At 32.8% G+C, this 25,728-nt stretch overlaps 2 protein-coding genes across 3 annotated transcripts; both read right to left on the reverse strand.

Moving 5' to 3' along the window:
• Positions 1 to 173: 173 nt before the first annotated feature.
• On the reverse strand, positions 174 to 11,105 carry LOC101261094 (protein-tyrosine sulfotransferase). Of its 2 annotated transcripts, XM_069291607.1 has the most exons (14): positions 11,070 to 11,105; positions 8,272 to 8,556; positions 7,077 to 7,164; positions 6,430 to 6,607; positions 6,233 to 6,304; positions 5,282 to 5,567; positions 4,217 to 4,357; positions 2,698 to 2,802; positions 2,444 to 2,591; positions 1,959 to 2,008; positions 1,776 to 1,844; positions 1,560 to 1,679; positions 1,289 to 1,423; positions 174 to 536 (listed from the first exon to the last, which is right to left on the reverse strand). In XM_069291607.1, the coding sequence occupies exons 3-14, from the start codon at positions 7,141 to 7,143 to the stop codon at positions 393 to 395; spliced, it is 1,515 nt and encodes a 504-aa protein (XP_069147708.1). In that variant the 5' UTR covers positions 7,144 to 7,164; positions 8,272 to 8,556; positions 11,070 to 11,105; the 3' UTR covers positions 174 to 392. The 2 variants fall into 2 exon arrangements, with proteins under 2 accessions (XP_069147708.1, XP_004251143.1); XM_004251095.5 differs by lacking the exon at positions 11,070 to 11,105 and having other exon boundaries at positions 8,272 to 8,635.
• LOC101261581 (protein ENHANCED DISEASE RESISTANCE 2-like) lies at positions 10,108 to 20,794 on the reverse strand. The gene is made up of 21 exons (XM_004251096.5): positions 20,309 to 20,794; positions 18,906 to 18,980; positions 18,725 to 18,778; positions 18,581 to 18,646; positions 18,453 to 18,511; positions 17,889 to 18,019; positions 17,458 to 17,504; positions 17,284 to 17,381; positions 15,017 to 15,112; positions 14,874 to 14,938; positions 14,721 to 14,792; positions 14,264 to 14,410; positions 13,850 to 14,148; positions 13,113 to 13,176; positions 12,846 to 13,021; positions 12,223 to 12,324; positions 12,089 to 12,139; positions 11,854 to 11,997; positions 10,895 to 10,990; positions 10,534 to 10,635; positions 10,108 to 10,399 (listed from the first exon to the last, which is right to left on the reverse strand). Exons 1-21 carry the CDS (start codon positions 20,462 to 20,464, stop codon positions 10,307 to 10,309), a joined length of 2,193 nt encoding a protein of 730 aa, XP_004251144.2. The 5' UTR covers positions 20,465 to 20,794; the 3' UTR covers positions 10,108 to 10,306.
• Between the last annotated feature and the right edge of the window lie 4,934 nt (positions 20,795 to 25,728).

Genomic DNA, 25,728 nt, shown 5'->3' on the forward strand with positions numbered 1-25,728 from the left:
ACTCTTCATTGAGCCTTTGCTTGGAACAAACCGCATATCCAATATAATTTTACAAATGGGGTATAGAAAGAGTAACCTTAACCTATACTTTTGAAGGTAGAGAGACGGTTTTTGATATACCATCGACTCGACTCGCTATTAAAAAAAGGATATATATACTACTAGGAACCAGCTGAACAAAAGAAGAGAACTGAAACTGATATAAAAAAAAAAAAAACATAAAATTTTACATTAAGCTTTTGCTTTTACCCACAAAATTGCATGTGAGTGTAGTTTACCTCCACTAATGAGGCTTGAGCAATCTTACATGCTACCTGAGTTAATTTTTTTCATTTTCAATCTTTCTATTCAATTTCTCTATCTTTTTATGGGTCATTTATGTTGGTGAGATATCATAACTTAAGTTTTGATGTTCTTCTTTTTGCAGTTACAAACAGGACAGCAAATAGAGCCACAAACACCACAGAAACAGCAATACAAATGGCTTCCCAAGAAAACGCACGATATGAATCGTCAAAGTCACTGTCCAACTGGTTCTGCAAAAGTAACAAAAACCAGTTGTCAAATAGAATGTTCTCATTGAAAACTATGTCTTAGGTATTATTACTTAGGATGAGATGTTAACAAGCACTAGGGCTATGTAGTGAACGTGTATGAATGCATATGTTTGAAATACATGAGAGCACAGAGGACCTTCATTGATGGATAAGCGTTCACAAAAAATTTCTCTATCAAGATTCATGATTAAGTCGAAATGATTATTGCCAATTGGAGGAATGAATAATTATTCTGTGAAACACCACAGCAACTGATAATGAGACACATTAATGAAGTCCTTGGACCATCTCTATCTCATCAGGATATTTGCAGCGTGAATAATAATTGTCAAAAAAAGAAGGGATGCACGGTGCTGCGTTCACTCTGGCCTGGGGAAGGGCCATACTCTGAGGGGGTGTGATGTAAGCAGCCTACGCAGACACAAGCAACCCTGGCTGATTCCACTGCTCACCCACCACTTATTGGTCACAAGGAGATAATTTTTCTGTTGCAACTGCCCTTCGTGAATTATACTTGTATTATAACAAGCTAATGCACATTATCAAAAAAAAAAAAAAACAAGCTAATGCAATGAAATCTGAGTAACATGCAAAACAGATTACTAATATAACAAGCACATGATATTAATTATAAGCAGAACTTCTAGGTCCTCCTTAGTTATTTATTTATTCCATTCAGAATCAAGGGCATGGACTATAGTAAAAACTAACTGGGTATCGTGGGCACTTACCTTGACAGCCTTATACAGTAACATGCGTTTGTGTTGATTTGCAAAGATCGTCTGGGCATATTTATAAAGCTCCACGTCGAGGTGGTTTAATGATGTGATCTCCTGAAGAAGGGCTTCAGACACCTGACGGCGTCCCTATCAAATTTGAAACTAAGATGATAAGTGGCCAAAAACAATATACTTGAATTCATTCTTAAAGTTCACCAATGCTTGTCCAGGAAAATGAAAATTGCAAGAGATCGAAAAACAGAACACAGTTTGGCTACATTACCTCCTTTGTAAAATTTGCTGGATCAATTTTCTTTAGAGAATTTACACGCCTTTCAGACTGGGTCTTCCTTAAGTTCGAAATGCAGCTCTCGTATACATCCATGAGTTTTCCTGCAGTCATCTGTTGTGGTGGTAGAAAAGTTAAAATCAGGAAGTTCTCATATGTTGCAGTTAGAACAGAAACACATCGTCTTGGACTTCATAGCAATGGTCTTACATTTTTCTTTGTTGCTTCACCTTGCTCAGCTGATGAGATTTGATTGGGCTTTTGGTATGAGCTATTGCTCTGAAGTTTGGGCAAAATGAAGGATTAAGATGACAGCTTAATTGATTTCCGAACAGGCGCTTAAAGCAAAAAGAGCAAGTAATGATCACATATCAAGAGAGACAGACAGCTTACATGGTGATAAGTTGTATCAAAATCAGATTCTAGCAGTGAAGAGCCCTGTTCTGTGCAAAACCAGATAATGTAACCGTCAAAACTACAACTATGTGTCCAAAACTCCAACTTGAACAACGCGAAATTCTAGCAGAAAATGTATCATTCGTGAAAAATCAATCATTGGAACATTTCTATGAACTCAGCTTTTGAAACATTCCTAAAACTCAACTTCTAGTTATGATTAATACTGGATTTTCGATGAAGAACAATTATTTTTTAAAAAGTGGGACCACCAAGATCGGCCTCTCGTAAGGTGGAAGCTTCAGTACCCCGCCACCTAAAGAAGAAACAAATATAGAAAAAAAGTGCATAGCAGAGTCACTGCTTGACTTGTTCAAATTGATACTCATCCATCGGCTTTTATATGCTGCCGTTAGAAGAGAAAGGGGTATATTTCTAGCCAAGGCATCAATTCAGTTAAATTACATAGCTTCTAAACTAACCAGAGCTGTTCTTAGCAGTATGATCTTCATGTGAGGTTGATCCAGTGAACTGTGAAATTGCCTGAGTACCGACTACATTTGCAAACATGGTGGCTGATTCTTTGTGGTTCTCTGTGAGTCCAACATACAACATATTGTCCAACCTCTTCTGCAAAAATTTATAGATATCTACCATAATTCCGACCATCATCAAGAAGTGGATATAGCAGAGTATATTACTCAGTCTCAAACTTAATTTAGAGTGGGTTAATTACCTTTGCAACCTTAAGCACATAATCTCCAAGAGACTGGTACTTCAGTACACAGTGACGGACGTCATGTGCCTCTGTCAGATAAGAGTTGTTCGTAAGTCCTGCGACCTATAAATTAGACACTATCAGCAAGATAAAACAACTTCAAGAGTATTTCCTTTGGTTAGGGAGAAGGGACCCCCAGTGTGGTGGGAGGGGTTGTTATTAGGGGTGTCAATGGTATGGTTTAGGTAGTTATTTCGTAAAATTTACACCATACCAGTTTCAGTTATTTTATTTTACATAACCAAGATTAGGCCTTTTGAAACCACCCCATCATCTCAGTTTATCTTCGACATTGGTACGGTTCGGTTAATTTTTGGTATTTGCTTATAAAAAATGTCATGTAAAAGTTATGCGGTAGAAGTTAGAACACGATACCATGCCTACTTCTATCTGACTTTGACAAAAACTCTTTAGATATTTTGGAGTTTAGAAGGAGGTGAATCAAGAAATCATGAAAGACGACAAGAATAAGAGATTTATCCCAAAATTTACAGTAATGGAAAATAAAGTTAAGCAAAGACAATATTTTGAGCACATGAGCAAGAAGAAATCAAACAAGATGTGATTCAAGAACTGAGTCTACAAAAATTAAGCATTCAGTAAGAGAAATTTAAATCATATGAGAGGCAATATATCTAATACCTTGTAGCCTACTAGTTACTACTCGAGATGCTAAAACTAATTTTAGCTTCAATATGAGTAGCATAACAGGTTTCAGAGTTGAACTTTGGATGTTAATTACCTGTTGGCTTGTTTCCGTTCCCATACCCAAGCTCAAGGCGAAATATATTTTTCATGTATAAATTTATTCATACAGACATACAATTAAAAATTTATATAAGAACCTATGAATTTAGTATAAGAAGCCTAATAATCGGTTTGGTTAGGTCGTTAAGTCATTCTCATAAAAAAAGATAGTTTTAACTCAATCTGATAGTAGATAGTTTTAACTCAATCTGATAGTGTGGGGTTGACCTTGAAGAAAGTTGACACATATGCCAGAGTAGCTGAAAAGCTTAAAATGTCGATGTCTAATGGTAGGCGATGCTATTTGAGTTGGAGGATGGATAAGAGGAGGCCAGAGGCTTCCTCCAAAATATTAAATTTTTACAGCAAGAGACTGTTTCATGATACAGCATCTAGCCCACAATGCAGTACCTGAGACTGGTCAAGATATTCAAAGTTGAAATCAATTTGCGATTTCATTTCAGTTTGCCAATGTCTTCTGAAAAAATGAAATGAAAAAGAATCCAACCACAGTTCCAGTAACCAGTTAACAACAATTAACCAATTAAGCAGAAGAACAACCAGAAATTTAGAGTAAAATACCAACATAAGCATGTCGTTCGGCGTTCACGACCTTCCCCATAAGTTCCGTGTTGGATCCCTAATTTAAGCTCTTGTACAACTCTAAAAAATATATGCAGAAGAAGGAGGATGAAAGGTTTCATATTGTAAATTTAAAACCAGGCAATACCTGAAATGTGGCTCCGTTGTGAATGATATCCCGAGCAATGGGATTGTTGATATACTCGTGTAGAGGCATCACCATCTCCTTCGTATCATATGGATTAGTGCTTATAACAACAGAATGACCATTTTTTTCTCTTGCTTCCCTCTACAGTTCAGAGGATATGCAACATATTAATGATTATGCAAGATAAATTCACAATGCTACAGAAATATGCATGACAAAAGTTCCCTCCACCTTGCTGCCCCTGCCTCCCCTCCTCCACATAAAAATGGGCAAACCCACTAAAAGATTAGTGATCATTTCTATTTGTATTTTGTAAATAAAAAAAAGGTTCTGCATCCTGATATTTCGTTGAGATATAGTTCCTATTGTGCTAATTGATTTTATTATAAATTCTCTAAAGCTAACACTCTTTTTGGTTATTTTAATACAAATTCTCTAAAGTTGATACCTTTGACAGTGCTAGCAGGATAACTGGATAAGAATACTTCCACTAATCATCTCAATTCCTCTACTGATTAGACACCATTATCAATCACAAATAGATAGACAAGGTTATGTGTTTTGGACCAGTTGGTGTACCCTAGGAAGAGGAATTATCTACAATTACTAGCACAAGCATATGGTACTTCATTTAGCAACAAATAAATGCAACTAAGAAGCATCTAAATAAACCGCCAAGGCGAAGTATGATAAAATGTCTGAGAAACAGGACATCCGCAAATATTACTGCCTCATGAATGGCTGATACAAAGTACAGACTACACTGTGGAACAAGCTTGAAAACAAAACAATGATAATTTATTCTTCCGATGGTAAAGAAGCAACGAAATGATCAGTAAAGGAACCTCCTCGACAATGTGGGCTAGCAAGGCACCATCTGATACGCATTGCCATTGACAGCATCTAAATACATTTGGAGGAAGAGGAAGCGAAACTAGATAAGACAATTATGCTTTTCAAATTGTTATATTTAGTTGAATAAGGTTTTTACTATAGAGGTAAACATAGATAGTAAAGCTCACAGGACAAGATGATGAATTGACAAATGCTTTTCAAGAGACATACTCGAGCGAATAGATCTTCTCTCATCCAAGGGACCAAATACTTCCACGGCCAGATATCTAGAGTGCTTATTGTATTTTTTGAACGCAGCCGTCCAGACATTTTGGTGGCAGATGTCAAGTTAGGGTGCACCAGGAACCTGGCTGCTACCTCCACGGAAAACTCGTAGGCACTAAAAACACGGTCAATTGGATTCCTAAGTATTGTCACCACAGAAGTTTCATCCTTGTGAAGTTTGTTCATCATGCTGTAGTCGTCATGAGTAACCAACAAGCGGCATTTTGGTTTTCTGCACCACCAAACAGTAGTAGAATTGATAACAACAATTAATAAAATTCCTGAAATAATAAAGGTAAAAGGATAAGAGGAAGCAGAGAAATAGATGGAATAAATTGTGCTAATCAGAATTGTTTCTCTGTTACAATATTTTACCATAGGAAAACTAGGTGAAGTAAAAGCAGAGCGATTTAGTGCTCCTGCACAATACAAAATGATTGATATAATAGCTTCTAGCTTGGATTTTTTTAAACAAAAAGACCTTATAAAATCTGTATTAAAATTTGGCATACCATTTATTTCCTCTCAGTAAAGCTAAGCACTTCGATTTTTCTAATCCACCCACCGACTCTATTTCCAAAATACACAAACAGGAGTACAACAATAATCAAATGGATAGAAGCGACCTTATCATCAGAGGAGTTTACTTTTTTTTTCTAAGATAGCAACATCAATATTCGTTATCAAAGGATCCACTGGAATACCAATGCATTTTCTCATTTCAGCATAAGCTATAAGTTTGCTTTGGTGATGCTCCATCACTATTAAACGTTCGTTTCCAGAAAGAGCCTACTTATAGCTTTTAAAAGAACATCTAACAACTTTGAAAATGGTAATGTCCAATATTTCCAAATTTCCAAAACAATTTAATGCATAAAGTATGAAGAAATATATTACCTTGGATCAATCCTTAACTTATCATACGAACGTGGACACTCCAAAGAACTGGCATAAAGCTTTTTCAGAAAACTGCACAAACACGACAATATAACCATTAGCTAATATACAAATTATATTACAATTTGATTCATAGAAACGGTTTTTCCTTAACTCAGTCAAAGGGAAAGGAATTTATAGAGGGAAACCATTTTTACCAATGAAAATATGTTCGCCCTCCAGTCCTGGGGACATGAAGAAAAAAGAGCAAGTTCTGCAAGACATGTTTGTCATTTTTGACTTCCAAATCGAGTGAAGAAGACGCCCACTGCTTGACAATGCGTTCACACCACTTGAAGCCATCTTTTCCCTCAGTAGCCTTTGTTATGGTAGAAACTGGACATCAAATAGCATTATCAATTTGCAGATAAATTTAAATTGGCATTCCCCTAAAATGAGATCCAAGACAAGCTTATGAGCAAATTTGTATGAACTTAATATGAATTGTATGCATAATGCTTCACTAGCAAAATTTCACAAACAAAAAACACAAGCAAAGATTTTTTTTTAATATCCTCATAGCGACAACATTTAAAACATCTACATCATGAAATATACAACTTTTTTATCAGAAGAAAAAAAAATTGGCATCACAGAAAGGCCTTAAGAACTTAACTTTACCCTACTCCAAGGTCAAAATAACATTTCTTCAGGACGTAAAAGGTACATGCTATACTACTAGAAATAAACATATAGGTATAATGTTAAACAAGTAGATAGTGAAAAAAACATACATTTCTTCATGACATAAAACCAAAATCATAAGGTTAAGCGCAAAAAGTAATCAATCAATTAAGAGACATACCTGAGAGCAGAAACACCAGGATCACAAAAACATCAAAAATATGAACTTTTTGCCTCATTCCCACCATCAATCTATCCCAGAAATCAAACTGAAACGGATAAGAAAAACTTTTACAATCAGAATCCTCCAATGAAGTGCACACACATAATATTCACAATAAAGTGAAAGGTTCAAACTTCAGCACTTTTAACCATGACAAATGGACATCAATCCAAATGTTAACCCCAAATACAAAAATCCACTAGCTAGTTGAATTCAAAGGGCATATACAGTTATACACAACATATATTACACACACACTCAGAATTTTTTTATTTTTATTTTTTGAAACTATACACACACTCAGAATTGTTCAAAAATCAAAGTAAAAGATTCAAACTTCATCACTTTGAACCATGATAAACACACATTACTCTAAATTTAACACCCACCAAGTACAAATTCCATGGCGTGCTCTTCCTTAACATTCAGCTAGCTGAATTCAAAGGGCATATGCATAACACACACTCATAATATTCAGGAACCAAAGTAAAAGATTCAAACTTCAGCACTTTTCACCATGATAAGTGAGCACTAGTCCAAATTTTAACACCACCCAAGTGCAAAATCAACAATAAAAGGAGGGTAGGCGAGTTCTTTAACATTCAGCTAGCTGAATTCAAAGGACATATACATAATATATATATATATACACACAAAAAAAAAAAAAAACTCAACAATCCAAGATTTAGCATTTCTAACCATAATATCATCAAAATTTGACACCCACTCAGCTATGTAAACACCAATCCAGAACTTACAAATTCAAAATTTTGTATTTGTTAACCATAAAATTATCAAAATTTAACACCCACCCAGCTATGGAAACATCAGTCCAAAACACAAAGTCAAACGTAGCATTTGTAACCTTGAAAAATCATCAAAATTTAGCACCCACCCAGCTATAAAAACATCAACCCAAAACTTAAAACTAGCATTTCTCACCAACCCAAAACTTTGAACATTCACAATTTAGCATTTCTAACTTAAAAATCATCAAAACTTAACACCCACTCACCCACCTATGAAAACACCAACCCAAAAACTTGAAAAAAAAATTTCGGATGTTAATTACTTTTAAAATCCAACAAGCTGAATCCACTCACACACAAAAAAATGCATGAAAGAAAACGAATTGAGGAAAATTGGTGCTAACCTGTTATGAGAATTTCGAGATCTCGTGCTCATAAATTTGCACAAAAAACTGTGTCGAGAATCGACAAAGACAAAACTTCCTCCACTTATCGGGCAAATGGTGGGGTCCACTTCACCACCGCCGGCAAACCTCTCCGATCGGAGAAGTATCCGGAATCCAATCACTCGAGAGATTTTTTTTGCCCGGAAAATTCGAAACACTGTTTCGCCGATAATCAGTGTGAAGCTATTCTTTATTTAAAAAGGAAAAAAATTAAAGTCTAAAAAGAAAACATTTATTATGTAACTGAAGTTTTATTTTTATTTTTTTCAAAAAAAAAAAGAAGTAATTTTAGTACAATTAGAAAATTCTTATACTATAACGTAAAAGCCCATTTATTTCCAATACGGCTTTAAAGAGAAATTCAATTAATGACACTTTTTTCCTTTTAAATCACGTATTGAAGTTTCTATTAAAATTAAATTTCGTATCATAGAGATTATTCGAAAATAAAATTCGTGCTTATGTTATTATTTGTCTTTAATATGGTAGTATAATTTTTTTTATTGTTATTGTTTTCTCTAATTATTTATTTTAATTGCATTTCTATGTCTTTCAGAAATAATTTCTTTAACTTAACAATAGATATAACGATCGCATACACATCATCTTTCCCAATTTATTCGTAACATTATACTTTATAATTTTTGTTTGTACTTTATCGTACATACGAGTTAAATTTTTCCATTATATAATAACCTACAAAACGCTCAACAAACTCAAACAAAGAAGGTATTGAGGAATCAATCAACTTCTCAAATTTATATACAGAAATTAACCATTTTTTTTAAGTTTAGTATTCAAATAATTAATGTAGTATTTTTTAAATTACATTTTCATCAATTACTCCTATTTTATTTTATTTTTTCAGTTCAATGAATAATGGGTTGGTCCACCGCTTGTGCTTTTAGAATTATTTATTATTTTCCATTAAATAAAGCTTACTAATATTTGAAAAAAAATCGAAAAGTAATACTACTACTTCACTTACAAGCTGGATGTATAAAAACTTTAATTTGTTCTTTTCTTTTTCTTTTCTCATTTATAAAACTTTAACTTTTACATATTCATTAACAAATACTATAAATTATAATTCTTTTTCATGTTAATATGATTAACGATATATTTGAAATTTTAAAAAGCAACAAATAATTGAAAGTAATTTAAATATCTACAAACTAGTCGGACAGTATAGTAATCTAAAAATAGTCAAGAATTTGAAATTTCACAAGTAAAACTATAGCACAAGTTTCACATGTGCATTGAAATTTCATGATACTCTTACCCCGTAATCCCACAGATGAGATCTGAAAATGATAGATGCACTAAATTCCGATAGAGATAGAGAAACTGTTTCCGACAAATCCTCGGTTATTAAAGGGCCAACATCCCCACATGAACAGTTTCCCTAGGGTCAGAGTCATCATCCTTTACCAATTTAATAGTTAACTGCTCTTGAACCTTTCTCCTTTGAGATCACATGCATGCATCTCATTTCCCCAACACCCCCATTTGTTTCCTTTCAAAAGAGAAAACATTGCATTTGAAAAAGAAAAGCATGATTCCACACAATAACTACAAACATCACACTTTTTTTTTACTATATCAAAAAGGAAGCTCGGAAGCTCGGTGCACTAAGCTCCAGGTATGCACGGGGTTCGAGGAAGGACCAGAGCACAAGTGTTTATTGTATGTAGTTTTACTGTGTATTCCTGCAAGAGGTCGAACCTGTGACCTTCAGGACGTACGCCAGCAACTTTCCAGTTACTCAAGGTATAGTTTTGTTGACTGTAAAGATAAACACTGAATGCAGCACTCTACTGGTGTTGGCTTTTGATTGAATCAAAGAATTGGACATTCACTAGTCACTTTACAAAAGTTTTTGCAGTTTAATGTTTCATGTTTCCTGTGCAAATAACCCTACATTCCTGTAAGCATATGGACTAACCTAAAATACACTAGAATGTTTAGAAAATAAACTGAGATTATACAAAGATCAAGGCTTCACTTGTACGGCTTTAGAAACGTCCAGGTGGTTAAGACGGCAGGTACCTAGAAGATATTCAGGGAGTTCTTCGGGTGTGTTGGCCTGTGGAGAAAGATAGTCACTGTGCTTTAGTAAAATTCATATTGACAAAATGATCATCACAAAGTTCATACATAGAATGCAGATTGCGAGTTAAACTGTCCATCTAGATGGAGAATAAGGATATGGAGTTTTACCTGGACAAGAAAGGCCATCTCAATGACTAGATTGTTTAGGTAACCAACAACAAGGCTGACAACACCCCTTGCCACAGTAGATGAGCCAATATCGATACCAAGCTGAAATTAGAGCATAACTCTTCAGGATCACATAGTGATTTATATCAATATTAGATTCAGGTTACACTTATACTTCTCAAGATAGTTAACAAGATATAAGATACTGTTTTCTACCAAGAGACAAACTATTCAACATTACCAAAGTGGTAATTTTCAGAAATCCTTAAAACTGTTGAATGTTTAACTGCAGTAAGCATCAGTTACTAAAATTAGAACAACGCTATGCATCGATTAGTGCCAAAATACTCATGTATTATACCTCTATGTAGTTCTTTCCACGAAAATAATTAATTTCTAGCGCTTGACCAATAAGACAAGCTTTCTTCCCAACACTCTGCTTGACTATCCATGATCCCTGAAAAGTGAATCTCAAGTAAATACAACCACTACACTTTAAATGATCTAATATTTCAAAGTATCCCAACAGCTGAGACAGAAATGGATGACATGTTCAAAGCACCAACAGAAATGCTAACAAAAGAACACCGTACAACCAAAATGTGAATAACTACCATAACACGTTACAATCTTCTGCATGTGGTATGGAAAGCAAGACCCAAAGATACATGGGTTTCTGAATAATAACCTAAGCATGCAGCATCCTTGTGTCTATCTAGACAACCTTTCTGCATTTCTCTAGGCTCGAAAAGGATTTCTTTGACCATAATCCTTTGTTATATAGATATACCCTTGAAATTAAAAGATTTACCATTGTTAATATTCTTTACTGTTGTTTCTAGGTATAGTTACATTCGCAGAAAACAAATTAATCAATTGGGGATCTAGTCGTAAATTTGCTCAATTTGAGCCCCTTGAGAAACTGAAAGTGTAGCTTTTTAGAGGAGTAGAGGGGCTTTTAAATTTGCTTGCTTAAAGAGTTCCCTCGATAAATAAGAACCCTTTAAACGGGTTTCTGTTTCTTTCAAAGTTGCCTATCATTTTCTTAAAACAAAGACTTAGTGGGTAACATAATGTTGGTTTATTTTTTAACGTCTTTCTGAAAACCTGTCTGCTAAGAAACCCAAAAAAAGACTTAAGCTTTTGCTAAAATATGAGAAGGAACAGAAGAGAAGTGCAATAATATGGACCAGTGCACATGCTACATGAATATTGATGTGTCATAACATTTTGCTAAATGGACTAATCAACTCACAGAAAAAATATGCTAAACCTTATATGGCAAGTAATTTTGTCCACTTCCAATTAGCAAAACCGAACCTTGGATATGTATGGTATGAGCTTGAACCTTGAGTTTCTATAAGCATCATCTCCTTTGACAAAACTCTCCAGCAAAGGTGAATCCTCTAAAGGGGTATCCATCATATAGTAGAGAGCGAGAGTATATGTTGTTAAACCTGGGACCTGAATACAAGTGACAAACCATCAAAATGAAGCATTTTGGTGGCAGCTTTACAGGAAATCAAAGTATATTAAGGAAACAGAGATTGCATACCTGAATGTTCACAATGAAGAAGAATTCCGGACCCCCCTTTGCTGCATATTTCTGCAGAGAAAAGATAGTGAGCAGCAGGCTCATAGGCATTAAACAATATGAGCACTGTATTTTCATTGAATAACAAAAGAAACCTGAACAATTCCCCCAGGTCGACCACCAAGATCATCTTCTCGTTTGTCAGACTTCAACCAATCCGCGCCCACCATTTGCATCAAGGTGCCTTTAGCCTTGATCTGCATAAGAGAGACATAATGATTAAATGGCATAATAACACAAGAAAGTATCAAAGATTCTGAAGTACAGAAGCATACTTAAAAATCTTTTGATTAATAAGACGAGAACATCAGTAATCCCACATGCTATCCAGAATAGCAGACAGACACCTAGCCAAGAAACATACAGGATTTTCAAGATCTCTACCTAGAGTTTCTCTACCGTTAATCCAATTTGCACGTGATTCAAGAGCAAGAAAATGATTACAAGTAATGATGTTTCCTTTAATGCAGATTGACTAACTTTTGGCTGTGACTTGTGGTATAGAATTGTTTTGCATGAAGTTACCATGTGATGATTAGAAAGTAAAACTCAGATCTTAATCTTTAATCAGCAGGAAAACCAAACAGTAGATGTCAATAGAAAAAGGGAACCATTCCAAAATTCCAAGATCAATCAATTATGTGACACCTCAAAAATTGAATTCGAACATGTTTATAATAAGCGAAGCATGAAAGCTGAACCAACGACGAGAGTTCACCTTCTTACGATCATCTAGGTAGGTCTCTCCACGAATAAGAAAAGTAGAAGGATCTGTTTCAGTCCAACTGCAAGGCAAATTACAAGTTGAATCTTTTGGTAGAGTGGATCCGTAGTGGCAAAATGATGCATCTTCCTTTACCATTTCATGCAGATCTACATAACCCTTCTTCTGAACTGCAGCATTAAGACAAATCTTATGTCCTTAGAACTTTAACATGCAGATTTTAGTCAAGTTCTCTAACATAGCAACAAACATCAAACATGCCTGCAAGATCATGCAGTCTCTTCACGATAACTGCAGCAGTTGACAATTTGGGATGACGTGCATCCTGTATAGTCAAAAACCAGCATACGCATAAGGAAATAGAAAGAAACATATCCATAAAGTAAGGATCTGCAACCAGACGATGGAAAGAAAAAAAATCAGAGGATTTAGGTTTTGATGAAAATATACTCCCTCTGTCCTATTTTATTTGACAAACTTCCCTTTTTAGTTTGTCCCAAAAAGAATGACATCTTTAGATATTTGGAAACAAGTTCAACTTTAAACTTCCAGACTCCAGTGACCCTTAATGACATGATTCTATAGCCACATAAATGTTCATATTTCTTTCTTAAACTCCATGTCTGGTCAAACAGACACAAACCACAGAGAGAGTACGGTAGAAAAATATAACTCTTTTGGGTAGGTGTTTAAAAAGTGAAGATGTATTAGCATCATTAGGAACTAAGATCTGGAACTTCCTGAGATATTTTATATATTCTAAGTTCAGTCTATATACTCCAGACCAGGTTAAAGACTCTTATTGTTAGAACACAGAAACAAACATGAAGCTCTAAGTTAGGTAGAGAATCACTAAAACTGTATTCATTCAATACTAGAAGGCAATCGACAAACATGACTTCAAAATGGAAGTCATGTCCCGTGCAGACTCCTGATTTTGTAGGATGCTGCCTGTTTATACAGCAATACCCTAAGCTTATGGTTTAGACAGGTAATACCTGAGAGTATGTCTCTAGTCCAAAATCAGAAGACCAGTCATTTTCTGTTTGGTCATAATCCAGTGGCTCAGAGACATCAAAGAACTCATCTGCCGCATCATTTAAACCCATCAAGCTTGAAGGTGTTTTAACTACTTCTTCCTCCAGATCCGCCACACTCTGTCCATTTTCCAACCGGGTTTGCACCTCAAGTTTAATTTCTTCTTCAACTTGACACAATCTTTTGCTTTTGATCAGCTCCCCTGAGACATCAGAGGGCAAGTAATTTCCTATTTTTGCACTGAAAAGCTCCCGCAAAGCTGCAAATGCAGTAGAAGATAGTCTAATTGTGTCCGATAAATGGTCATGAAATGCAAATTTAGGATGAATCAACTGATGAATTTGACAGAACAAGAAATCACACAGAAAGCACACCAGCAAGTCTCCCAAGCATGCGTATTGTTATAGATCTGGCTGCAGATGTTCGTACATATGATTTCCAGAATTTCCAGTCGATAGCAAGCATATGCTTGACTACTGACCCCTTCCCTTGATTAACTGGTGATATAACATATCCTCCACCTGCAAGGATTTAGGAAATGTCAATTTGTAATAGTTCCCAATTGAAAGGCAGGGAATATCCAAAATATGAAGAACTGTTACAGTAGTCTTGGGAATAAAATGGCAGTAGAAGCATATGGCTGGTTCAGTGTAACGACAAATCTATGTCAACAATTCGACATGCATAATATGCAAGGAAGTCTGGCATCTAAGCATATAGGTAATTTCTAATTTGTAGTTCATTCCTGATCCAAATAAACATTGGGTTCATAACAGTGATAACAAAAAAACCCTGTGCTTATAATAACTCTATTTTGTAGGCGTACATTACTTTTAAGGCAAGCACGAACGTAGCCCTTTTGAGGTGCACACTTCTGGTGAAACACTGAATGGTACAGAATAACTGCAAGAAAGAAACAATTGGTTATAGTTGATCAAGCTTCCTAAGAAGTAGCTATAGACCAATCCTCAAAAGAGTTGGTACCGTAAGTCCCGTCATCCTCCCTTCTCCAATAACGCTGCAAAAGAAGATCTCTTCTTGTCATACCCCTGCAAAGTCTTATGTCAGTTATAACTCTAGCGCAGGAACAACAAACTTTTCCAGAGTTGAAATATGACCATACATACCAAGGTAGCCAGTCCTGATTTAGAAGCTTATGAACTATATCAGTGTGACCATCAAGATGTTCAATCACACTGCCCTTGTAGAAACAGAAATCCCATCTGTGAACAAAGTACTTTATCTTTTACTCCTAATATAAGAGGAATCAACAAGATGAAAAGTACATCACTGCAGTTTAAAGAACTTGTAGATTATACATTTTTAAAAGGCTATTTCTAGTGAAGTTCTCTGTATAAAGGCCATCTAAACTGGCTATAAGATTTTCTTTTTGGGATAGTATACGTTGTGCAATCTACTTGACCTCTAAGCTTATATGATCCATATTAAGTAGAGAGCAGAATGGAAAGCTTTATAATTTAAGGTGCCCATGCAAAAAGTCACACAATGATTATATATTTCTCTGATCTTAATATTTAAAGAATATCTCCAGTCCACTAGTTCTACAAACGATAATACTACTAAAAGATCTCGTGGTTAACACCTTACTTTGCCTTGGAGGCCCTGATCTTACACAAGCCCATAATATAAGCATCAACACGCGATTGGATCTATGAAAAAGCAAAAAAATTAATTAAAGGCCATGAGTTCTTTTGCACCCAAGGCTTTAGCCTAGTAGCCAATGAAGTAGGCTGAGCACCATGAGGTCTCAGGTTCAAATCCAGCAAAGACAATGCCCTAGGTGATCCCTTCCTATTTGTTCTAGCCTTGGTGGACCTGGTGGGAGGTGGAATTAGTCGAGGTGCGCGTGAGTTGGCCCAAACACCACGGTTATCAAAAAAAAAAAAAGTTGAAGGTAAAAGAAAAAAGGGACTTTCGTGTTTACCTAGCTTATATGTGGCGGTTTCATAATCAAGTTCATAATTCCAAAACTAAATCCCTTTTCCTCATACTTCAATCTCTTAGCATAAAATGGAATCTCGAAATGAAATGAAAGCTCCATATGTGTGTGATATTGAATTAAGGAATTTTCAATAAACTTCTGAGAAGATTAACTGCAAACTATAGACATAATGTGGGGAGTAATTAGGATATAGAAAACAAACAAAGTGGAAAAGGGAGGGAGAAACTACAAGAAAAAGAAGTTCATATACCGAGTAGGCCGAAAATTAATTTGAAAAGAATAATTCATTTATTTGTTCTATGTGTAGAGTCGTTTAAGATGGATCTTTCAGGTACTTGAAATTATCTTATCTTCTACTATATTCCTTTATTCAATTACTCAAAAGTAAGACAGAGTCGCGATAAATAAATGGCTATAGAAAAAAATATTATATACTAAAATACACACAGATCTCTCGTGCATGATCTTTTACCTTTTATTTCTAACTTATCGTATAATTAGTTTTAATTGTTTACACTCCTACGGTTTAGCTATTCAACCATGTGGCTCACAGTTAAGAAAACTTAATGGATTACAACAAAATTGGCGGAAGTGGAGAGAAAATGTGAAAGGTTTGAAAAGAAACCCATGGTTTCAAAGCTACTAAAGGAACATCCAAGATTAAAAAAATAACATACAGCTTCTGCATTTTTACCAAAATAATCCAAACATTCTTGCATGGGACACATGTGTCCATAAACTAGCCACTGAAATATCAAAAAGGGAAGGGAAAGTACCTCCCGTTCCAGGAGAATAACGAGGTACACCATTAGATATTCTAAAGAAGTGTAGTTATATACAGAATAGGAGAGATGTTTCACTAGTATTGCTTATAAAGAAAGCATGTTCACTTCAAGGCTTATACCAGTTAAGGTGAAGCGGAAAACTTCTATTTCTTGATTCACTTTCTTGTTTACTTGGTGTTAAATTTATATTTGTATCAATACAAACAACAAATTTTAAATTTTGACAGTCAATAAATTGCTTCAGATAACTTGAATCATCCGAAGTTTGGTATTCATTCTTAAGAATTTTACCCGAGTGCACTTTATACTTTGGGCAAACATTATTGCCATGCTGCCATGCAATTCTTAATTTGTATGATCACAAAACTCAGATTACAGTTCTAAAGTTGGATCCTGGATGAACACACTATGGAAAACAATTCATTTTTCTACTCAAATTGAATCCTGACTTAACAGCCATGGGGAAGAACCATTCAAAGTGCAGAACGACATGGTAACTGGTTAAAAATGTGTCTATTTTCTTAAACACACGTTTTCTGAGATTGCTTTGGTCAAGTTTTAATTATATTTCTGCCAACAGATTAAAAAAACCTACTAGCAATGAAGTCTTCATTATAGAAAAACTGACATGGACTTTGTAACTTACTCTGATCTTGAAGAACCAAGTGACATGAGTGTCTGGAAAATGGCCTCAGAAGTTCCATCAACTACGCCAACAGCCATTATCGCAGGGTGATCATCCCACTGCAAAACATAGAACAAGTTCTGCAGCATTAGATGCATATATTTACTGCCATAGGAGCTGGAGAACATCACTTACCTTTCCAAGAGATTCCCTATCTTTAGCTTCCTTGAAGAGCCTAAGACCTGCATGCACAAGCGATTCAAGACAATTGGCACAAAGAATTATAGAAGGAGAGGAAATAGACCACTTGACTATCAAAGAAACAACATAATATAAAATACAAACAAACCATTCAAGGATGCCAATACAAAGACAATTATGTTTTTATTCGCCAAAAACTAAAATTGAATTAAGGCTAATAGAGCATGACTTGAACATATAGTTAAAAGAAACTATAAACTGAGACCCTCAAGAAGAAAACTAAATTGCAGAATATACCTCATCAATCCACAATCCACATTAAATAGTTCCAAAATTTCCTAAGCAGATGTGAATTGGTCTATGAAGTAGGAATTACAAATGTAATTGCAGCCGTCTCAAAACACAACTATAAAATCAAAACATACCATTCTCACAACCAAAGATTGTCCAAGGTGAGGGTGCAACAACATCAGATGTCATAGCATCTGTAACTGAGGATGAACAGACAGTCCAATCAATTGAATTCAGACGATTAGACTTGTTGGAACAATTTAACCTGTGTGCAAAACAAAATTGGAAAATTTAATAATGGTAATCAAGTCTTGTCATGGAGCTTAATTGGAAACATTTTTTAGAAAGGTAATAATTAATTGGAACCATTTGGCACAGTGAGAAAAGAAACTGACACTGTACTCGAAGTAACTCAATACTCGTATGTTCCATGATATTAAACTCTTCCCTTTTTTGTTTGTTCCAAGAAAAATGACACCTTTCTATTTATAGAAACTATTTAGCTTTAAAAATTCCAATGATTTATAGCCATAAATATGTCGTGTCATGTTTAAGGTACTTTTCTTATGTGCCGAAAGTCTTTCTTTCTTTCTTGAACTTCATGTTCGGTCAAACACCGCCACATAAAATGAAAAGCACCGAATTACTTATATGTTATATCCTGAGCAAAGAAAAAGGGTAATACCAACTAAATGTACCTCAAAGACTGCGAACCACTGCTTGAAAAATCAACTTCCTTTCCTCTGTTCACGTCTACCTAAATTTACTCATTATTGTGAGTTACCAACGAGGAACAACAAAACAGCTGATATTGACCAGTATGTACCTTTAAAGCTGCTTCCTGAACTGCCTGGATCCACCTTGCAGCTTCCTCGGGACTGCTTGCTCCTAACTGTCATTCATAGATTTCATTTATTCACCTGTTGCCCAGAAAAAACAAAAACTAAATGGAGGGGGATGATTTCCGTACCTTCAGCTGATCATTATGATTTGAGGTGTTATAAAGTGTGAAAATGAAAAAGACCTGGAAAATTATAGGAGCAAGTTTCAGCAGAAAGTCTCAGTAAAGAGACAAGTGCATTTAATCAGAATAATACAGCGAGAGCAAACATAGTCTCCGCCATGAAGTGAAACTGGGACTAAGATCATACTTTTCTTTGAATGCTCTCTCTGCCATTGTCTGTTACACGAATGCAGGAATCAACAACTGCACTTCTAATAGGATCCTAACAAAAGAGTCACACAACACATTGCAATTACTACAGGTAACATGGCAAATGTGTAATTCCAAGAAGTGAAAGGCAGAAGAACTTCATAAACAGACATATCTCCCACTTAAGGACCTCAAAACCCTTTAATATCCAATAAAATGCACATGAATCAGAACCTACCACTTATGATACAACTAGTTACAGAGACACAACAAATTACTGAATATTAGTTTAATACTCAACCAATTCACACAAACTTCCAGATATCTTCCAATCAATAACCAGTCAGGTGCTGATCAACTTGTGAAGTGCAAAACACTTGACTCCCCCAAGAGTACACTGATGACTAGTAAAGGGATACACTTCCTGATCAAGATCTATGTGCACAGTTGAGACTTGAGTCCTAAATATCTTTTTTTTGGATAAGTAGTGAGTCCGAGGTATCTTCAGCACATGGGTTAAGCAATCCAGGATTATTCTCTAGAGAATCAAACATAGTAACCAGACATTTGGGCTCCAAACATGAGAGATAAGTTGCTCGGACTCTTCACCTTCAGTGACGCATTTGTATCAACACGACGTGGGTGTGGGCATGGACAACAGATTTTGGGTACTTTGACCAAAATCGACAGAAAATTAGGGACAGATACAATGATATGATTTTTGTAATCAAAATAAAAACTAAGGTGAAATTGAAGATAATGAAATATCATGTATATTAAAATTTCTATATACATGTGGAATGAGGATATAGAGGCCAAAATCTCAAGTCACAAGAAATAGTGCAGAGGCAATGAGAACTTAGCATCAGGATGTTTTGAGTTAGTTTGCAAACATCCTTTACTATACAAACCTCATCCAACTTCTAGCAAATCCTTTGAGAATAAAAACAAATAAAGTAATAAACTATATCTTTTGGGTTCAGACAGCAAGGGAAGCCCGTGCACAAAGCATCCCGTTTTGGCATAGTCCAAGGTGTGATATAGACAGCCTATCCCAACACAAACATTAATGGCTGCTTCTACTGCTCAAACTTGTGACTAATAGATCACCATAGAGACGACTTCACCGTTTCTAAATAACTGAAATATAATCTCCAATTTTCCACAACATGCAACTCATATAAACTGCAAATCTCGTCAGTATAAGCTTAAGAAACAACACAATCAACTAAAAATGGAAAATCAAAGTGCAAATATGGATCAGAAGTTGTTCTTAATCAAATCATTCAACAAACAAATTACCATCAAACACTTAACAAAATAGTTTAACCAATTTCACTGATCCAACACCACCATTTAACAAAATACTCAAATATATGAACACCCATATAACAATTATACCTCATTTTCAGGAACTGGTACAGATTTATAGCTCTTAAGAAACTGATCCTGAAGAATAAAGTACCGCTTTCGTGAATACTGAAGTCCAAACCTATTTGAACGAATAAGATATAACCACCCTTCCATTCTACTATGATCAGCCTGTGAAACACCCATTTTCAGTCAAAAATACCGATGACCCACCTCTCCAAATCCCTTAAAAACCCAAGTTCCGCTATCACTTCCCAGTTGCCACACAACAAATTCCTGCAAATTTAAACACACCGTTTACAGAAACAGAACCAAAAAAGGTCCAAAAAAAGAAAAATAACTCTGACCCCCAAAGAAATTACTTCAATGGGGTATCAGAGATGAACTGTTACTTCGTTTCTGTGAGTAAAAAGAGGATTTTTTTTCTGGTTTTTTTCAATTTTGTCTGTGGAGAAGAAGAAGAAAAGGTGAAGAAAAAAATGGAAACCGTATTTTTTTGTGTATTATACGTGAGACAAAAGTTGGGCTGGCGAATGATGTATATATATGTTATTTGACGATTTTACCCTTTTGTGTTTTTTTTTCAAAAAAAAATGTGATTGGTAATTAAAAGAATCTACAAAGTTAACAAATTAAAGTATGAACATATATTGGAAATCGTGTATGACAATAATCGCAAAAGGGAAAAAAGTCTGATATATCGTTAATATATATTCTTTGTTATAGATGAAAGATATATGTGAGCTTTTTTTGTTACGATAAAGATATGTGTAGGTTATTTGTATAATTGTAAGGGTATAGGTAAGTTTCTTTTATAATAAGGGATATATTAACTCTAAATGATAAAGTTGAGGGGTATATATATCGCCTACTAGCTGCATGCGTTATATACCTACTGTTTCTATCGATGAAAAGACCGAATTAGACGATCAACTTTATTTATTGTTATTGCGTTATGACGAAGAGATACACGGATGATTCAGTGTGGAGGTGTAATAGGGAAAATTAGTGAAAGAAAGATTATTTAAAAGGATATTGTTTTAACTTATTGACGAAATGTTCTTTGATAAGAAATTGTGAAAGATATGAATTATTAAGATAGAATCTTGGTTAGTAGATAGAAATACATTGTTTTGTTGTTTGTCGAGACGAGTAGTCGTATTTGTTAAATTATTATATCCTTCTTTTGTAGTATTGTCTAGTTGTTATATGTTAATTTTATTATTATCTGTTATTTCGTATGTTGTGGACCATTGTTCCTTGAGTAGAGAACCCTTTGCGTATTTCATTTTATGAGATTATGTTGAATATGTTATTGATGTTGTTATATTATTTTTTTATTAATTTTTTCTTTATTTTACTCTTTTGGTATTGAAATTTATTGATCCGACTAATTTATATTTTTGTAACGTAAGAATCAAAATGAAATACCATAGTGTATTTAAAATAAAACCCGACGTAATAACGCTGAAGAGAAATTGTACACTATTATAAATACAAAGTAGTATACAAAAAACCCGAAACGTCGTTCTAGTTTCACAATTGTTTTATGAAATCGCAGCCCGCTTATCAACAAACCATATAAAGTTGATTTACGAAATACGAAACTTCATCAATAATAAATTCGAAATTTTCCAAACAAAATCTAAAGTTCTCACACCGAGCAAAACTAAAACATAATACATGAAATGCAAATTTAACATGTATTTTAATAAAATAACAGAAATAAATAAATTTCTCGACTTCTAATTCGAAATCTTAAATTTAAATCTTTGAAGATTAACAATTCAATCTAAAATAAGGTATGGTACTAAGTCACATTATGCTCTACACGTGGGGTTGAAATCCTATATTGATTTTTCAAAGAAGAGAAAAATAAAATTAATAAACTTTTAAGTTTAATATTCAAGGAATATATGTTGGATTAGTCAACTCAAAGTCCAAATTATTTAGACTAACTCAATAATATAGAATAACTAATATGCATTACTCAAGTCCAAATTATTTATTAAAAAAAATTGTTGTAAAACTAAAATAAAATATAGGCCAAAAGGAGAAGACTTTATTTGATAAATATCTTCTTTTTTTTAATTTTAATTTATCAATTTTAATTTAAGTGGTACGATCGTTTAATTAGACACAAAATTTAAAACAAAATATAATTTGAAAAAATCTGAAATATTTGTAGAGTTAAAGTTATGTCATTTAAATTAAAGTTAGATTCTAAAATCAAAATATAAAACATCCAAATTAATTAATTAAAGCTAGTGGTGCAAAGATGACCATGCAAAACTCACTATGTCAAGTCTCTAATTAAGAATTTATTGGAAAAAGTCATAAATTATATTTTTTTTTTAAAAAAAAAAAAAAGTTTACCTAATGCCACCATAAAAAGAAAGACATCAAAGGCCCCATTTAAATTCAAAGTTTTGGAGTTGTTATTTGAAATAAGTGTTTATTAAGTTGATTTCATTATATTAATGTTAAATTTACGATATACTATTTCAAATTTGATAAATAATGTTAACAAGTTTAAAAAAAGAATCGAGCTATTTATAAAATTTTAGCTTTATTTTCATATTTTAAGTCAAAAATTCAAATATCATTTATCAATTTGAATTTTGAGTTTTTCTTTTCAAATATCAATCATATTGTTCAAACACTTAGAGGAGCTTGGGATCGACTTGAAAGTTGGTCATTCTATTTTTAAGTCAGTTCTTCACTTTCAAAAGTATTTAACAAGTGTTAAAAATAACTTAAAATAAGTAAAAACTTGATATAAGTTAGGAAGTGTTTGTCAAAATAAAAAAAAATAACATAAAATAAATCAAAAACCAAGAATAAATATTCTCTCAATTTTTATCTTTTTGACTAAAAACTATTTAAGTTTAACTTTTTAATTTTAATTTTAACTTTTTTTAAGCTAATTCAAACGGACTCTATATTGTTACCCATTGTTTCATAATGTATTGTATTCTATGGTAGATACAATGTTTAGCTTGATTGTATTGTTTGTTGTTGTTTAATAATATTTTAATAAATTGGTTTGATTGTACCATACTGTATTGTAATTCATAAATTTATTAAAATATCCTTAATCATTTTAGGATAGGAGGTTTGACTAGAATTAGATTATATAAGGTAAAGGGTAAAATAGTATTTTGAAATATTATATAAAGATATAATTAAAAAAAATTAAGCAACAATGAGAACACACTTAATCGATCATTTCATAAAATAAAAGATTTCATTGTTATTTAACAATGAAATTTAACAATAAAATATAATACATTTTAAGTAACAATCAAAATAAATATTATAAATATAATAATAATACGATACAAATAATGAATAACAATGATCCATACAATATGTTAGTATTCTATCTTAATGGATTGGTTAAGTGGGTTATGCCAATATAAAATTTGGATTAAATATGTACTAGGTCAAGAATATTAGGTAAATCTAAAATAAAGTTGTATATAGTATAATTATGGAATCGTCTCTCATATAAAAGGTGGATTGAAAACTATTATTTCAGAATAATTTGGATTTTTTATATTTAAATCAAATTATTTATGTTGGATTCTTAAATCTTTAAATTAAATTAATAAAATTTTTTATTTCAGAGTTTTTCAGGTTTTTTTGGGGGTTTTAGGTTATTTTTCAGATTTTTTGGATAAAGTATTTATACAAATATATAATTAAGTTGTAGTATAAATATTTCTTTAGTTTTATCGAGATATAATTATCTAAGATGTTTCTTAAGAAAATAACACAAATTATGATATGAGTGATGACATAAAGTATTCAATCAAAATAATAATGAAATCACATAAAATAAATATCACAAATAAATAACTCAAAATGAAAATGATCATAATTTTAAAGTACTAAATCATGCCAAAAAAAGCCTAATAAGTATTAATTATATTACTAAATATTTTTGTAAAAAAAATTAAGTTATATATTTTAATCATCTAAACAAATATATAACTAAAAAAAAATCAACATTATTGTCATGCTTAATATTTGAGTTGATTTTTTTACTAGCAATAGTATTGAATTTGCAGTTGAGCTTTGTTAGAGCTACTAATATCTATGGAATATATTATCGAACTATTCAAAATTTTAAGTCAAAATTGAAATGATATGTCGAAAGACAAAAATTATGAAAAAGTGTAAGAGATATTTATAAATTATATCAAAATAAATACTTTTAAAAATTATATATATGATGTTGGATTGGTTTGGTCTCGAGTACACTTTTTAAAATTAAAATCAAATTAACCTAATACGATTGGATTTTTTCCTCAATATTAACCAAGTTAAACCAAATCACTAATTAATTTTTTTTTTCTTCAATTTGTGATCTGATGTAATTTTTGGTTCAATTTTGTTCATTCCTATTATTCACCATACCAGACATTAACACTTTGTTTGGATTATTATTACCATTGTTTTATAATTTATTGTATTGTATTATACTTTATTGCACTGTATTGTATGGTTAGATACAATGTTAGGATAGACTGTATTGTTTGTTGTTGTTGAATAACTTTTTAATTGTTTGGTTTGATCGTATCCTATTGTATTGCAATTTATAAATTTACTAAAATATCCTTAATTATTCTAGGATAGGAGGTTTGACTAGATTTAAATAATTAAGGTGAAGGGTAAAATAGTATTTTGAAATATTATGTAAAGATATAATTGGAAAAAGAAATTAAGTAACAATGGGAACACACCAAATTGGTTGTTCCATAAAAGAGGGGTTTTTCATTGTTTCGTAACAAAGAAATTTAACAATAAACATTGTAGGTATAATAACGATTCATTACAATACAATAGATAACAATGATCCAAACACAGTATAAAAAAGAAATATGTATCATAAATATAATAGAATCTTTCTATAATAATATTTTAGTAAAATAATCATTCTTTTGTGGAATTGTATTTTTATACTATGTTATATATTTTTATAACAATAAAAAGATATTTAGAAATAAACGATGTTGTTAAAAAAAAAAAAGATTGTTCACATTAAATAACTTTATTCAAGAACATTGATATGCCACTTTCAAATGTCAATATAATTATAAATTATCCTACTTGCTCAAAGTTGACAAATATAATTTGGAGTTTGCAAGTAAGCAAAAATTTGTATTTGTAACAATGGAGTACTTATTATAATACTCCGAGTCAGATAAAATTCAAATTTAATATCTTTATTTATTTTGATATTATATTGAAATGAATAATTATTTTATGTAAAAGCTTATATAAATATTTGATATTTATATTTTTTATTAAGATAAATTTTTACTTTGAATATTTAAATAAAATAATCAATAAATATAAAAATTATTTATTGAACAAAGTAGGTGGGACCATCACTTAAATTCAAAGTCTATAAAGCACTTTTTTCTTTTTGCAACTTTTCCTCT

Source organism: Solanum lycopersicum, chromosome 11 (assembly GCF_036512215.1).
Source record: "Solanum lycopersicum chromosome 11, SLM_r2.1".
Taxonomy (NCBI): Eukaryota; Viridiplantae; Streptophyta; class Magnoliopsida; order Solanales; family Solanaceae; genus Solanum; species Solanum lycopersicum.